The 14,989-nt window shown below is 43.1% G+C and overlaps 1 protein-coding gene across 6 annotated transcripts in view; it reads right to left on the bottom strand.

The window, feature by feature from the left end:
* Positions 1-14,989, bottom strand: part of ZFYVE1 (zinc finger FYVE-type containing 1) — a 50,833-nt gene that overhangs the window by 14,790 nt on the left and 21,054 nt on the right. For 4 of the 6 annotated variants that reach the window (XM_059055804.2, XM_059055810.2, XM_059055806.2 and 1 more), the window contains exons 3-4: positions 11,850-12,354; positions 6,074-6,288 (exon numbers count right to left, since the gene is read on the bottom strand). In XM_059055804.2, coding sequence (XP_058911787.1) covers positions 6,074-6,288; positions 11,850-12,354 — 720 coding nt within the window. The remainder of the gene's footprint in view (positions 1-6,073; positions 6,289-11,849; positions 12,355-14,989) is intronic. The other 2 variants (XM_067028200.1, XM_067028201.1) reach the window with 1 other exon arrangement.

The following is a 14,989-nucleotide window of genomic DNA, read 5'->3' as shown; positions in this document are numbered from 1 at the left end:
GAGTATGTGAATAAAACAGTAACTGTTAAAAAGAAAATCTGATGTTCACGTGTTTTAGATACAAGGGTGAAGAGACACTGTTTTCCTTCCTCTATAACCTGATTGTTCCTTTCCAGCATGGACATGACCACCTAATCCATATACTTCGTCCTTCAAAAATTCCAAACTTCACATCATTCCAGGGTTTCTTGGGCTCTCCTCTTGAGGTCCAAAGCCTTAAAAGGCAGGGAAGGACCTTTCCTGAGAGAGCTTGGGAAAGCACTTGAGGCCAATCTGAAAAAGGCTGCCTGGAGGCCAGATGATCTTGAACTTTAGTCACCTTGGCAACAGTAGGGCTCTTACTACTGAACCTGTAAGTTTAGCCCCAGTCACCAAAGGCTAGCAGTGAATTTTCTGATTTGAAATGGAGACTCTTATGTAATCCATGATGCCACCCACCCACCCCCCCAAAATATAATAACTATAAATACTTAATAGGTGATTCCTGATGTGACAGAATTAGAAAGTCAGAGTTTCTACATTTAGAGATCGGAGGCTAAAGGAGGTATTACATAAAACCTATCGAATTCAACTTTAAAATGGTTCTCTCCATTATTCAGAACTGTAAATACAGGCAACAATAGTTAATTCAATATTCAATTCCCTTATTCAGTAGGGACCTAAGCATCTCTTTTCTTTAAATAGACTTACTCGATCAGTGAGACTATGCCCTGCTGGTAGGTATCTGGGCTGTTGCTACTGTGGAAACAGAGCAAAGGAGTGAGTGGTCAAGAAGTGGGGGAAATAACCCAGCTGGAAAAAAGGGACTGGGGCCTGGACCACAACATGGCTAAATGGTAGGAAGAGTGATCAGGTCAGCAGGATGAATCGGGAAACACAGGGGCAAGCAGCTAGAGCAGAAAGAGACTGTAGATCTCTCTCTCACTCACGCTCGCTCACACACACACACACACACACACACACACACACACTCACACTCACATGCTACAAACTCCTCAATCTTTCTCATTATCACATTTCCTTTTCAATAAGGAACATGAAAATAGAATATGGAGAAGGAAAAAAGATTTAACTTCTCTAGGATCCAATATATTTAGGGAGAAAATATACATATACATTATATACATATACTTCTGTATGCACTATGTAGCACCAAAACTTTCTAGAGGCATAAACAAGAAAGTATTAACAACAGTTATCATACAGTGAGAGGGGAGAGGAGAGAAAGGGACTTAAGTCATACCTTACATGTTTCTGTATTATTTGAGTTGTTTATCACAAACACACATTGCTTTCTAATTTAAAAAATAACTTTTTAAATTAACCAAACACACAAATACAACTTATAAGAATGTCCTTTCTAAAGGCAACTGGCAATATGCATCAGGAACCTTTAAAGATGACCACACCTTCTGACCTTCTTAAAAGTCGAGTAACTACTGAGAAGGAATACAACACAGGGTTATATAGACTTGGGAGTCAGACTATCTGGTTCAAACTCTCCACCACTTATTAGAGGAGTCATCCCAGGCCAATCAATGAACCTCTCTGTGCCTCCATTTCTCCACCTCCGAGTTTGTATGAGGATTAAAAGAATGAATACACGTGTGGTGCAGAGCACAGTACATGGCATTAGTAAACACTCCAGATAGGTTGGCCAGCAGTAGTACTGGGAGTTGTCATTTATCCTAAGGAAATAGGCAGAATGTGGGCAATACCTTTAAATACTTGGAAACTATAATAAGGAAAAAGGGAAACTACTATTAAAATAAGGGCAGAATTACTAAATGTAAAAAATGATCCATTCATATAAATGAAAAAGCATGCAGCTATTTTTTAAATGTTTTCATAGAAATATTTAATAGCATGGAAAAAATGCTAGGCTTCAATGTTCCACCAAAAAAAAGGTATATAAGTGTACATATATACATCACAACCCCAATTCTCTTTTTAAAGTAAGTAGCAAAGAATCATATAATGCCCCATTTTTATTTATCTATTTTTTGCACACTTTTTCTTTGCTATTACAAGGATGCTGCTATTAACTTCCTCACATAGCTCTGTGTTCCTGTGGGAGAGTTTCTTTAAGGCAAATTCCTAGAAATGATATGGTTAGAATATATATTATGAATATCTTTACCTATACTAGTGCATTTCAAAGTGGTTGTACTAATTTTACTTCCACTGGATGTACGTAAGAGTTCACATTGCTTCATAGCCTTTTTGACATTTTATTGCCAAACTTGTCAGTGTTTGCCCTTGCATGGTTGTGGTCTTAATTTCTTTGATTACTAGAGAGTTGAGATTTTTTTATTTGTGCATCACAGTCTTACTGCCATGTGATTTGTCTCTCCATTTTTCCAAAAGGTTTTTACATTTTTTCCTAACAATATTCCTGCATATTTTATGTAAAATAAAAAGAAAATCATATAGGAAACAAAATCATATTGGAATATATTCCTAGGCTTCTTGAAGTGTTTACTCAGTGAGTTAGTGAGGAACTGGACAAGGTAAAGCATAAATACCAGGAGAGAAAGAAAAAAAATGGAAGAAACAGAAAGCCGAACAAGTTATTTGGCACTGATAATTTATCTGCTTATGACCATCCCTACTCTTTTTTTTTTTTGTGGTACGCGGGCCTCTCACTGTTGTGGCCTCTCCCGTCGCGGAGCACGGGCTGCGGACGCGCAGGCTCAGCGGCCATGGCTCACGGGCCCAGCCGCTCCGCGGCACGTGGGATCTTCCCGGACCGGGACACGAACCCGAGTCCCCTGCATCGGCAGGCGGATTCTCAACCACTGCGCCACCAGGGAAGCCCCATCCCTACTCTTTTGATCCAAAAAGGATTCAAGGCTACTTATTTTTTAAAAAAATACAACACAAAACAAAAAATAAGTGGAGAAAAATAAATGACCATTATATTATCCACTGCTATGAACTATGAAGAGTGTATTTTGACAGCAATAAAACTCTCCTGGGTCAATTTGCCTAATGCACACTTTAAAGGTAGTTTTCTATTAGAGTGATTACCAGAGAATTAACAACTTCTAATTTAAAGAAGAGGATTAAAAACAAAACAACAACCAGAAAAAGGCAAAAACAATTTTTTCAAAGATTTGAGTAAGTTCCAAGAGCCCACACCCTGGGGAGAGCCCAAAACACATGCTTAAACAGGTAACTCCTTCCCATGCACAGAGCAGTGGGCCCACATCTCAGTACAGCACAGACCCTGCCTCAGAGAACAGAAAATATAGGAGCCAGGTAAATTCTGAGGACAGCAGTTACCAAGAAGCCTCAAAACTCCAGCTGACCAGACTCATTTTAATCACAGAAAGCTTCATGAATCATATCACCTCATAAGAGTACACTATAACTCTTTTTCTCAAAAATACCTAATGATGGGACTTCCCAGTGGCACAGTGGTTAAGAATCCACCTGCCAATGCAGGTGACACAGGTTCGATCCCTGGTCCGGGAAGATCCCACATGCCGCAGAGCAACTAAGCCCGCGCACCACAACTACTGAGCCTGTGCTCTAGAGCCTGCGAGCCACACATGCGAGCCACAACTACTGAAGCCCGCGTGCCTAGAGCCCGTGCTCCACAATAGAAGCCACCGCAATGAGAAGCCCGCGCACTGCACTGCAACAAAGAGTAGCCCCCGCTCGCCACAACTAGAGAAAGCTTGCGTGCAGCAACAAAGACCCAATGCAGCCATAAATAAATAAATAAATAAATAAATAAATAATTTTTTTTAAGTACCTAACAAACTGGCCTGGAGTAGGACATCCAAGACACCTGAGGGTAGAATCCCTGACCACTAACTACTGCTTAGAGCACTCAGTGTCCCTGAAGGTCTTACTTAAACTTTAAGCTGGGATAGCTTTGAGAAAACCTAAGGAACTCTATAATCCAGCCATTGGCCTAGTCATCAATATTCATATTGATCAGATTTTACAGCCCTTTGTATAACACAGCATGGATTCGGCCTCTTTTAAGAATGCTTGCAATACTTGGGTGTAATCTTCCACTTGACTACCTTTGAGCCATTACATGGACACTAGCTAATAAATCTAAGTATACTTTAACATCAAATTCTAATTAGAAATATGTATTTCATGAATTATTCAAATATAAACATTTTTCATAGTTTTTTTCCCTTAACATTGTTCACATTAGTTAATACTTATAGAACATTTACTATATGCCAAGTACTTTGCTTCTTAAAGTATGCATTCTCATTTAATCCCCTCCTCAACTTCATTAGGAACATCCTACTATTGCCCCTTTTTTACAGACATGGAAAAAGGTCTGAAGAAGTACAATAAGGGCAAGGATTGTTGTTTTATTCTCCACTGTATTCCCAGCACCTGAAACTCTACCTGGCACAAAGATTCACTCGTTTATTTGTTGAATGAATGAATAAACAAAAGACAAACTAATTTCCTAAGACCAAGCAGCAGGTAAATGGCAGAAATGGGATTCTAACACAAGTCTGTCTGACTCCAAAGCCCAAGCTTTTACAGTCCACTCAGGCTGCTATAACGACATACCACAGACTGGGCAGCTTACTAACAACAGAAATTTATTTCCCACAGTTCTGCAGGCTGGAAGTCCAAGATCAGGGTGCCAACATGGTGGCCTTCCAGTGAGGGCCTGCTTTCTGGTTCACAGATGGTGCCTTCTCACTGTGTCCTCTCTTGGTGGAAGGGGCTAGGGAGCTCTCTGGGGCTTCTTCTTTTTATTTATTTTTTAACATCTTCGTTGGAATATAGTTGCTTTACAATTTTGTGTTAGTTTCTGCTGTATAACAGAGTTAATCAGCCATATGTATACATATATCCCCATATCCCCTCCCTCTCACGTCTCCCTCCCTATCCCACTCTGGGGCTTCTTTTGTAAGAGCACTTTTATAATGTCACTCATGAGGGCTCCATCTTGATGACCCAATCACCTCCCAAAAGCCCTCCAAATATCATCACATTGGGCATTAGGATTTCAACATATGAATTTTGGGAGGATACAAACATCCAGCCTTTACCAAGCACTATGCAAAAACCATAAACCTTTTTTGAGGGGTAACTTTTCATCCATCACCCCCCCTTTTTCTTTTTAACTTTTCATTTTGATATAATTTCAAACTCGTAGAAAAGTTGCAAGAATAGTACAAGGGGGCTTCCCTGGTGGCGCAGTGGTTGAGAGTCCGCCTGCCGATGCAGGGGGCGCAGGTTTCTGCCCCGGTCCGGGAGGATCCCACATGCCGCGGAGCGGCTGGGCCCGTGAGCCATGGTTGCTGAGCCTGCGCGTCCGGAGCCTGTGCTCCGCAACGGGAGAGGCCACAACAGTGAGAGGCCTGCATACCGCAAATTTAAAAAAAAAATAAAAAAAAATAAAAAAGAATAGTACAAGGAACTCCCATATACAATTTACCCAGATTCATAAATTGTTTACATTATGTCCCACTGAAAACTTTTTAAACTCAATGGATTAAGCAAATCAGCATATGCCCAAAGTTTGTTCCTGGGTAATCCAGGGCTGACCTATCTTTACGCAAAAGCACTCCTCCTATCCCTTCCAGTCTCAGGCTCTATGCCCTAACCCTCAGGGCACCCTCAAATCCCTAGCTCAAGTCTTCATGTCCACACTTGCCTGTCCCTTCTCCAAATCCCACACTCCCAGCACTGCCTCAAAGGCCCTGCTCCCTCCCTGCTCCTCTGTACTCAGTCTGCAGGCATGGTGACACAGAGGTATACACAAAGCAAACTGCAAAAAAGGAAGCAGAACCGGCAGGAACTGATTTGCTGAATTCATTATAAAGAATGGTAAAATAAGGTTCTTCTCCAAGATGAGGACCTGTCACCTTTTAACTATCATCCAAGATTCCTCCGTACTCGTGTTCCTGGCAAGATGAGGCCATTCAACAAGTGCAAACTCCACTCATGACCTTCCTTTCATATATCCTCTCTTTCAAGCCCAGATTTCTAATCACCAGCACCGACAAAAGCTGGAGAATTGAGTGTTCTTACCACCCACTGGTACCCCAATGAGAAGCACTTGGGGCAGAAGCCAACTGACCTTCAGGGCTTTGAAGATGACTCCCGGGTGCCGGGGAGAACGGGTGGTGTTATTCTCTAGTTGTTGCTCCAAAGCACGCCGAAGACCAGAAAAGTCTGTGGGAGGATTGTATGTCCTCGTTCCCTTGTAATGAATAGAACTGAAGGCTTCTGGGAAGCGGCCCAGCTTCCGGAACCGGTCCTGGATGAGCTTCTCGGGCACCTCGGAGGGGTGATCTGGACAAGCAGAAACAGGTACGTGAACAGTGGCCTCTCTTTAAAAGAAAAAAAAAGTCGCCTGTCTTTCATTATTAAAGGGATATATAGTCTGACTCCATAAAGTACATAAACAGGCAGAACTCATCTATGCTCTTGGAATTCAGGTTACCTTTGCTTAGAAGGGAGCACAAGCTGGGACATGGATGCTGGTGTGTCATGATCTAGTACTGAATTCACATGTATGCTCAGCTTGTGAAAATGCATCACATATACATTTTTGATATAATGTGCACTTTTTGGTATGTATGTTACACTTCAAGGAAGTGCCTTTTTTAAAAGAAATGTGCTGACTGTAAAAAATCCAAACATGGACTTCCCTGGTGGCGCAGTGGTTAAGAATCCACCTGCCAATTCAGGGGACACAGGTCTGATCCCTGGTCCGGGAAGATCCCAGATGCCACAGAGCAACTAAGCCTGTGCACCACAACTACTGAGCCTGAGCTCTAGAGTCCGTAAGCCACAACTACTGAGCCTGCGTGCCACAACTACTGAAACCCATGCACCTAGAGCCCATGCTCTGCAACAGACAAGCCACCACAATGAGAAGCCCACACCCCACAACGAAGAGTAGGCCCTGCTCGCTGCAACTAGAGAAAGCCTGCATGCAGCAACGAAGACCCAACGCAGCCAAAAGAAATAATAAATAAATTTTTTTAAAAAAATCCAAACATGTCAAAGCATAAAAGGAAAGAAATGTACATCCTCTGCTCCCTCCTCCTCCTCGTCAAAGGTAACTACAGGCCAATGTTTACCCTTTCAGACTTTCTTTTCCTACTCAGTTACCAACACATTTATGCAACTTGCTTTCATCACTTAATAACATACTGTAAATATGTGCCCTTGTCACGTTATACTGAGACATTCCTTATTCTTTTTTAACAGCTACACAGTCTTCCATTCTATGGACGTATTCCACCAGTCACCTACGAATGAACATTTTAAATAAATAGCGGGCTTCCCTGGTGGCGCAGTGGTTGAGAATCTGCCTGCCGATGCAGGGGACACAGGTTCGTGCCCCAGTCCGGGAAGACCCCACATGCCGCGGAGCGGCTGGGCCCATGAGCCATGGCTGCTGAGCCTGTGCATCCGGAGTCTGCGCTCCGCAACGGGAGAGGACACAACAGTGAGAGGCCCGTGTACCACAAAAAATAAAATAAAATAAAAAATAAAATAAAATAAAAATCTACTTTGAAAGTGCTGGTCTTATGCTGGTGAAGCTGTGGACACACTGCCAACGTGTGAGGGTATCAGCCTCCCCATAGTTTCACCAACATTTATCCAGAAATTTGGGGAGTAGCAGTATAAACAGATGCAATAAATATTTTGGAGGTAAAACTTGGAATGACTTTTTGTTTTAATTTCCTTTAATACTTTAACAATTTCCTTTAATACTTTAACAACAAAATCACTCCAATTAACACTGAAAATGTGGTTTTAACTCATATTTAAAGGTACAGTCATCAAAGAGAAATAGCCAAAATTCTGCAGTCAATCCCTAACCCTATCTCCTCCTGAACTTTTCCTGTGAGTCACTCTTGAAGGAAGGAGCAGCCCATCAGCAAGTGACTTCTCCCAAAGGCACCCAGAAGCCTAACCACCTTCACTTTCTCCCAACATCACCTCACAGCTTGTCCCTGAACAAGTAATCGCTCCCAAATGATTATGGGAGCTTGGTCTGCTCATCTGTAAAACAGAGATAATTCATTTGCCTACTAACTCCCACCTAGGAATCCTCTGTCCAGGAAAAGACCAGGATCTAACAAAATCCAAAAGTCTACACGACAGAAAAATATATAATTATCCATTTTCCCACAAGTCTGGCACCTCTCCTATCCTGCATAAACTCTGGCTGTCTTGGTTCCATCTCAAGGTCTCAGGAAACAGTGATGGTATTCCAGAAACAACTCTGGATTTAGGAGTTAGAGACTGTTTTGAATCCCAATTTTGCAACCTGCTAGCTGGAACCTCCTTGGTTACATAACCTAAGCTGAGTTCAGTTTCTTCATCTGTAAAATATGGCTGCTGTTTACTGAGTTGAATAACAAAGATATCTTAAGTTAGCATTTATTTTTAGAAAGTGTTGGGACTTCCCTGGCAGTCGAGTGGTTAAGACTCCACGCTTCCACTGCAGGGGGTGCAGGTTCGATCCCTGGTCAGGGAACTAAGATCCCACATTGCTGCGTGTCGCAGCCAAAAAATAAAAATAAATTTAAAAAAATAAATTCTAAAAAATATTTTTAAATGTCATTTTTGTTATACAGCATTTTTTTTTTCGGCTGCGTTGGGTCTCCATTGCTGCGTGTGGGCCTTCTCTAGTTGCAGCGAGTGAGGGCTACTCTTCGTTGCAGTGTGCGGGCTTCTCATTGCGGTGGCTTCTCTTGTTGGGAGCACGGGCTCTAGAGCGCAAGCTCAGCAGTTGTGGCACGTGGGCTTAGCTGCTTCGTGACATGTGGGATCTTCCCGGACCAGGGCTCGAACCCATGTCCCCTGCATTGGCAGGTGGATTCTTAACCACTGTGCCACCAGGGAAGCCCTCAGCATTTATTTTTTAAAGAACAAATGAACAAACACCTAGCATAGTGCATGGCACACAGCAAAAAAAAAAAAAAAAAGTTACTTTTGAAAGGCTAGTTATTTCAAAATCCTGAACTGGAAGTTATACCTTCCCCTCACCAAAGTTGTAAAGATCCAAAGTGGCATAAAAATGCTGATCACAGGAGACATCCTAAAGTCAGCATTTCCAGCCCTCTCTCCTTATCTCAGAGTCACATGCTAACGAGGCTCTTCTTCCATTCCGGAATATTTAGATTTCTCATCTTCCCACTAGACCCAGGTCCTTCAGATTCTAACTCCTTAATACAGTCCCAGTCTGTCCACTTCCCGCCTACTGCCCTTGCCCTGGCTCAGGCCCCATCACTCCTCACCTAGTACAGTGATAACCTTCTGGCCATCTCCCTGCCTCCAGGCATGCCTCTCTAGTTCATCCTGCAAAAGGCCGCCGGGGATCTTCTGAAAATACAGATCTGATCACGTAACTCCCCGTTTAAAATCCTTCAGGGGCTCTTGTCATACTTGTGACCTAAATCAAGGCCATCCACACATGATCTGATCCCTATGTCCACTACTCCCTCCCACACCATCTATGCTTCAGACACACTGAACCCCTTCATTCAGCAAATATCTGATGAGATCCTACTGTGTGTCAAGCACTCATCCAGGCTCTTCAAAGGCAGCAGTGAATAAGACAGGCAAGGTTCCTGCCTTCATGGAATTTCCATTCCAAGGAGAAAAGGCCAAAAAAAGTAAGCAAACAAACAGGATGATTTCAGACAGCGACGGGTGCCCTGATGCACATGAACAAGGTGAAGCAGTAAGACTGTGACCACCAGGGTGCAGGAAGGACCACTTTAAAGGAGACACTTGGGAAAGGCTCCAATGGGGTGAGAGTTGAGCTGAATCTGAAAGAGGATGGCTAACTGGGGAAAGACTGTTCCAGGCAGACAGAGTAGCATATGCAAAGATGGGAACAGAGAAAAGGCTGGTATAGCTAGTGGAGAGAGTGAAAGGGGGTAACTAGAGAAAGAGTTCAGAAACAGGCAGGAGGTAGAGTGAGGACACCGTAAGTAGGAGTTTGGAGGTTTTTTTGGCTGCTTTGGGTCTTCATTGCTGTACATGGGCTTCCTCTAGTTGCAGCAAGTGGGGGCTATTCTTCGTTGCAGTGCACAGGCTTCTCATTGCAGTGGCTTCTTTTGTTGTGGAGCACAGGCTCTAGGCACGCGGGATTCAGTAGTTGTGTCACACGGGCTCAGTAGTTGTGGTTCGCAGGCTCTAGAGCTCAGGCTCAGTAGCTACGCGCAGGCTTAGTTGCTCTGTGGCATGTGGGATCTTCCAGGACCAGGGCTCAAACCCATGTGCCCTGCATTGGCAGGTGGATTCTTAACCACTGTGCCACCAGGGAAGTCCTGGATTTTTATTTATTTATTTATTTATTTATTTTTGTCTGCATTGGGTCTTTGTTGCTGTGCGCAGGCTTTCTCTAGTTGCAGTGAGTGGGGGCTACTCTTTGTTGTGGTGCGCAGGCTTCTCATTGTGGTGGCTCCTCTTGTTGAGGAGCACAGGTTCCAGTAGCTGTGGCTCATGGGTTCTAGAGCACAGGCTCAGTAGCTGTGGCGCACAGGCTTAGTTGCTCTGTAGCATGTGGGATCTTCCTGGACCGGGGCTCAAACCCGTGTCGCCCACACCGGCAGGCAGATTCTTAACCACTGTGCCACCAGGGAAGTCCTGGATTTTATTTTGATTTAGTGGAAAGCTATTGGCAGGTTTGAAGCAAGAGTATGACATGATCTAAATTATAAATTAAGCTTTTAAAAAGCATCACTCCTCATGCTTTGTGGAGGACGCATTGAAGAGGGTGAGGATGGAATCCAGGAACTCACTGTACAACTACCTACAGTTCCCTGGACACAATGAGCTCTTCAAAACACTAGGGGTTTGCTCTTTCTGGAGCATCCTTACTCCCCTCCTCTATCTAGCTGAGTCTCTAGAGTTCAAATGTCACTTCCTCTTTCCTAGATCCCATAAGGAGGTGTAAAGGATCCCTCTTCTGCACTCTCACAGCTCCAGGACCTACATCCATCACAGAACAGAACACATGTGGGTCTCTCCAACTAGACTATCAGCTATTCGAGGGTGGGAACTGTTTTTTGTTTTTCAGCTTGGGGCCCCAGTGCTCAGCACATGACATTGTGCACTTAACAGACTTTGTTGACTGAATGAACCACACTACGGTCCCCACCTGCATCCAGTCACTGTCACTGCACCTGCTCCCTCGTCCTCCCACTCAGGTGATGCTCTTGCTTCCCATTTCTTTAATAGAAACAATAAGACAACTTCCACACACACATCCACCACATCTACCTACTTACCGGTAACCATGTCCATCTAATCTACCTTCTCTCCTGCTGTTATGGATGAACTGTCCATGCCCCGACAGTCAACCCTCCACCTGTACCTCACTCCTGCTCTCTCCCTTACATCTGCACTTCTTTTCTAGTGAATCATTCCCATCAGTACACAAGTATCTGCAATACCTCACATCTTAAATTTTTAAAAAGGGAAAACTCCTTGGAGTCCCAAATCAGCCTCCAGCTATCACTTCATTTGTTTGCTTCGCTTTATAGAAAGAACTCTTTGAATGAGGTGACTATACTGCCTTAAGTTTTCTCCTTCTGTTCTCTTGATCCCACTCTGATTAGGCTTTCATGCCCACCATCCCTGAGAAACAGTCTTATCCAGATTCCCAAGGACCTCTAAATCGCCAAAGCCAACAGGCAATTCTCAATCCACATCCTGATCATGAGCAGATTCTCACATAGTTAATCACTCCATTCCTCTTGAGACACTTCCTTATGTCTTGCCCAAGCAGAAATTTTTCTGGGCAATCCACCACCACCAAGTTGCTACTGCAGCCCAATGTACACAGGAAGGTCGATGTGTTACACAGTACCCCGTCTACTCACCAGAGCCTAGCAGCTGTGTGTGCACAGTCTCGTGGAAAATGATAACAGCAGGGCCCAGAGTGGACAGGGGGACATCCAGGCCACAGCGGGCAGTGGTAGCCTTGAGCTCCTTGGTGAAGTGCTTCAGATAAGCTTCTGAGGCGTCCCCAAGGAACTTGAAGAGGTCATTGTGCAGTCGGTCTGCGTGAGTTCGATAGATGACGAGGTCTGAGATGGCCAGGACCTTAAGCAGCAGCCGTGTTCTCTGGCTTAGATTCACTGTAGCCCCCAAGAGCCCTTCTGTGTCTATCACTGCTACTTTGTGGACTGGGTCATATGCTGCCCACACTCCCACAGTGCAGGACTCCTGGGCAGGGGAGGTTTTGAAGACTTCCCGGCCATAAAAGAAAGTGTGGTTGAGGGTATGAGACTTCCCATCCCCAGTATTTCCAAAAATGGAAACCACTTTCAGATGCTGATCAGGTTTGCAGTCCAATTTCCTAATAAAGTCCTCTTCATTCGTTACCTTCCCAAAAAAAGGAAAAAAAAAAAAAGACAATGAAATATGGAAACTGCAAAATATCCAGAAACACCTGCAAGAAGAACAAGTGCTTCCCAGGGCCCCTTGATTGACTTGTCAAGGTGGCAAGGAAAAGAAGTCCCAGGATAAAAAGCCTCTCACCCAGCACTTACCCCTAGCAAACAGCTAATGGGAACTTTTAAAGCCTCAGTCAGTATAAGAACTTAGTGGCCATGAAAGAGCTAAAACTATAAACTCTTAGAAGAAAGACACAGGAGGAAATTTTATGACCATGGGTTAGGCAATGGCTTCCTAGATATGACACCAAAAGCAATATAAAAAAAGAAAAAAGATAAAATGAACTTCATCAAAATTAAAAGCTTTTATTCTGCAAAGGATTCCATCAAGTGAAAAGACAACCCAAAGAATGGGAAAAATATTTGCAAATCACATATCTGATAAGGGACTAGTGGTCCAGAATATAGAAATAATTCCTATAACTCAACAAGAAAAAAATAACCTAATTAAATATTAAGCAAAAAATCTGCATAGACATTTCTCCAAAGAAGATATATAAATGGTCAATAAGCAGATGAAAAGATGCTCAACACCACAGTCATCAGGGAAATGCAAATCAAAACCACAATGAGATATCCCTTCACACCCACTAGGATGGCTACGATCAAAAAGATAATAGCAAGTTTTGGTGAGAATATGGAGAAATTTCAATGCTCATATACTGCTGGTGAGAATGTTAAATGGCACAGCCACTCTGGAAAACAGTATGGCAGTTTCTCAAAAAGTGAAACATAGACTTACCACATGTCTCAGTAGTTCCACTCCTAGGTATAAACCCAAGAGAACTAAAAACACACGTCCACACAAAACTTAAACATGAATGTTCATAGCAGCATTATCCATAATAGCCAAAGGTGGAAACAAGCCACATGTCCATCAGCTGATGAATGGATAAACAAAATGTGGTATATCATACAATGAAATATTATTCAACCATAAAAGAAGTACTGATATATGCTACAACGTGGACGAACCTTAGAAACATTATATTAAGTGAAAGAAGCCGGACACAAAATGTTACATATTCTATAATTCCATTTATATGAAATGTCCAAAACAGGCCAATTCATAGAGACAGAAAGTATGTTAGTGGTTGCCAGAGGCTAGGGGAAGCAGGAATAGGGAGTGACTGCTAATGGTACAGGATTTCTATTTGGGGTGATGAAAATGTTCTGGAATTAGATAGTGCTAAGGGCTGTACAACTTTATAAATATACTAAAAACACTGAATTGTAGAATTGTATACTTTAAAAGGATGACAAATACATGGTATGTGAATTACATCTAAATAAAACTGTTTAAAAAAAAGAAGAACTTATTAGTCAAACTTCATCCACCCATAATTCCTCTGTACAGTTTAAAGAACACTGCAGTCCTTGTAAAAAGTCAGGCCAGGGGACTTCCCTGCTGGTCCAGTGGGTAGGACTCCACGCTCCCAATATAGGAGGCCGAGGTTCAATCCCTGGTCGGGGAACTAGATCCCGCATGCATGCTGCAACTAAGAAGTCCTCATGCCACAATGAAGATCCCATGTGCCACAACTGAGACCCGGCGCAGCATGAATGTGTGAATGAATGAATAAATAAATAAATCTTAAAAAAAAAAAAAAAGTCATGCCAGGAAGGAAGAGACCTGGTGTCAGTGAGATCCCAGACTGCAGCTCCAGAAAGATACTCAGGGTCTCTGACTCTTATAATACAGAACCCCAGGGTCAAAGCTCCTAATTCAAATAGGCAGTGTTCTACTCCAGCTAAAGGAGTGATGAACCTTTACACCTAGCATCCTCCAGCCAAAAGAGAAAAAACACTGCTGTCATTGTCACTGTCACTGTCATTGTTCTGTCATTAACACGGTTCAGCTGGGAACTAAATTTCTAGAATCCCTTTCCTCCTACGATTCTGGGTTAGAATCGTAGGAAAGTGCATGAAATCGTAGAGGAAAGTGCATGAAATTTGGAAGGCAGAAGTGAAGGCTGGCCATCCCTTTCTGAAGGTCTTTTCACAGTCAGATACAGTACAAGTCATAATCAGAGGGGCCCTGTCAGTTCTCCGGCTGGATTCCCCAGGTCCCAAATCTTTTCTGTGTGTATTTTTGTTCCAAAGGCTCACGCCTGCAACTCTTCTTCAGAGGCCAGTTATCAGGCTACGGCTCCTGAGGATGACCCTTGGAAATGACCTATGGCTGCAAACATCATGAAAGCTATGAGGCCACTCACATGCCAGAGCTCCCCTGGGGGCCAGGCTGGAGTGGCCCTTGGAGGCCTGGTTGCATCCTGCCTACACCACCCACAATAAGTCACTCACACAGGACCCTGATTCTCAAGAGTCTGCTGGTTTGATAAAGAGAAGTTAGAGAAATGCAGACAGACCACTGGGTGTGATAATATGATGTCTTCATTTCTCATAATTTCATCAAGATGGTAAACCACTCATTATTCTATTAATAAATCACTACTGCTATATTAATAGCCTTAATGTTAATGATAATATTAATAATTTCATTTACTGAATGCCCACTGCAGTGACAGTGCCCTTCACTAGATCCATGAGGGCAGAACTGAGTC

Source organism: Kogia breviceps, chromosome 3 (genome assembly GCF_026419965.1).
Source record: "Kogia breviceps isolate mKogBre1 chromosome 3, mKogBre1 haplotype 1, whole genome shotgun sequence".
Lineage (NCBI taxonomy): Eukaryota > Metazoa > Chordata > Mammalia > Artiodactyla > Physeteridae > Kogia > Kogia breviceps.
Note: the sequence above shows the minus strand (reverse complement) of the source record. Positions and strands in the feature narration are given on the sequence as shown.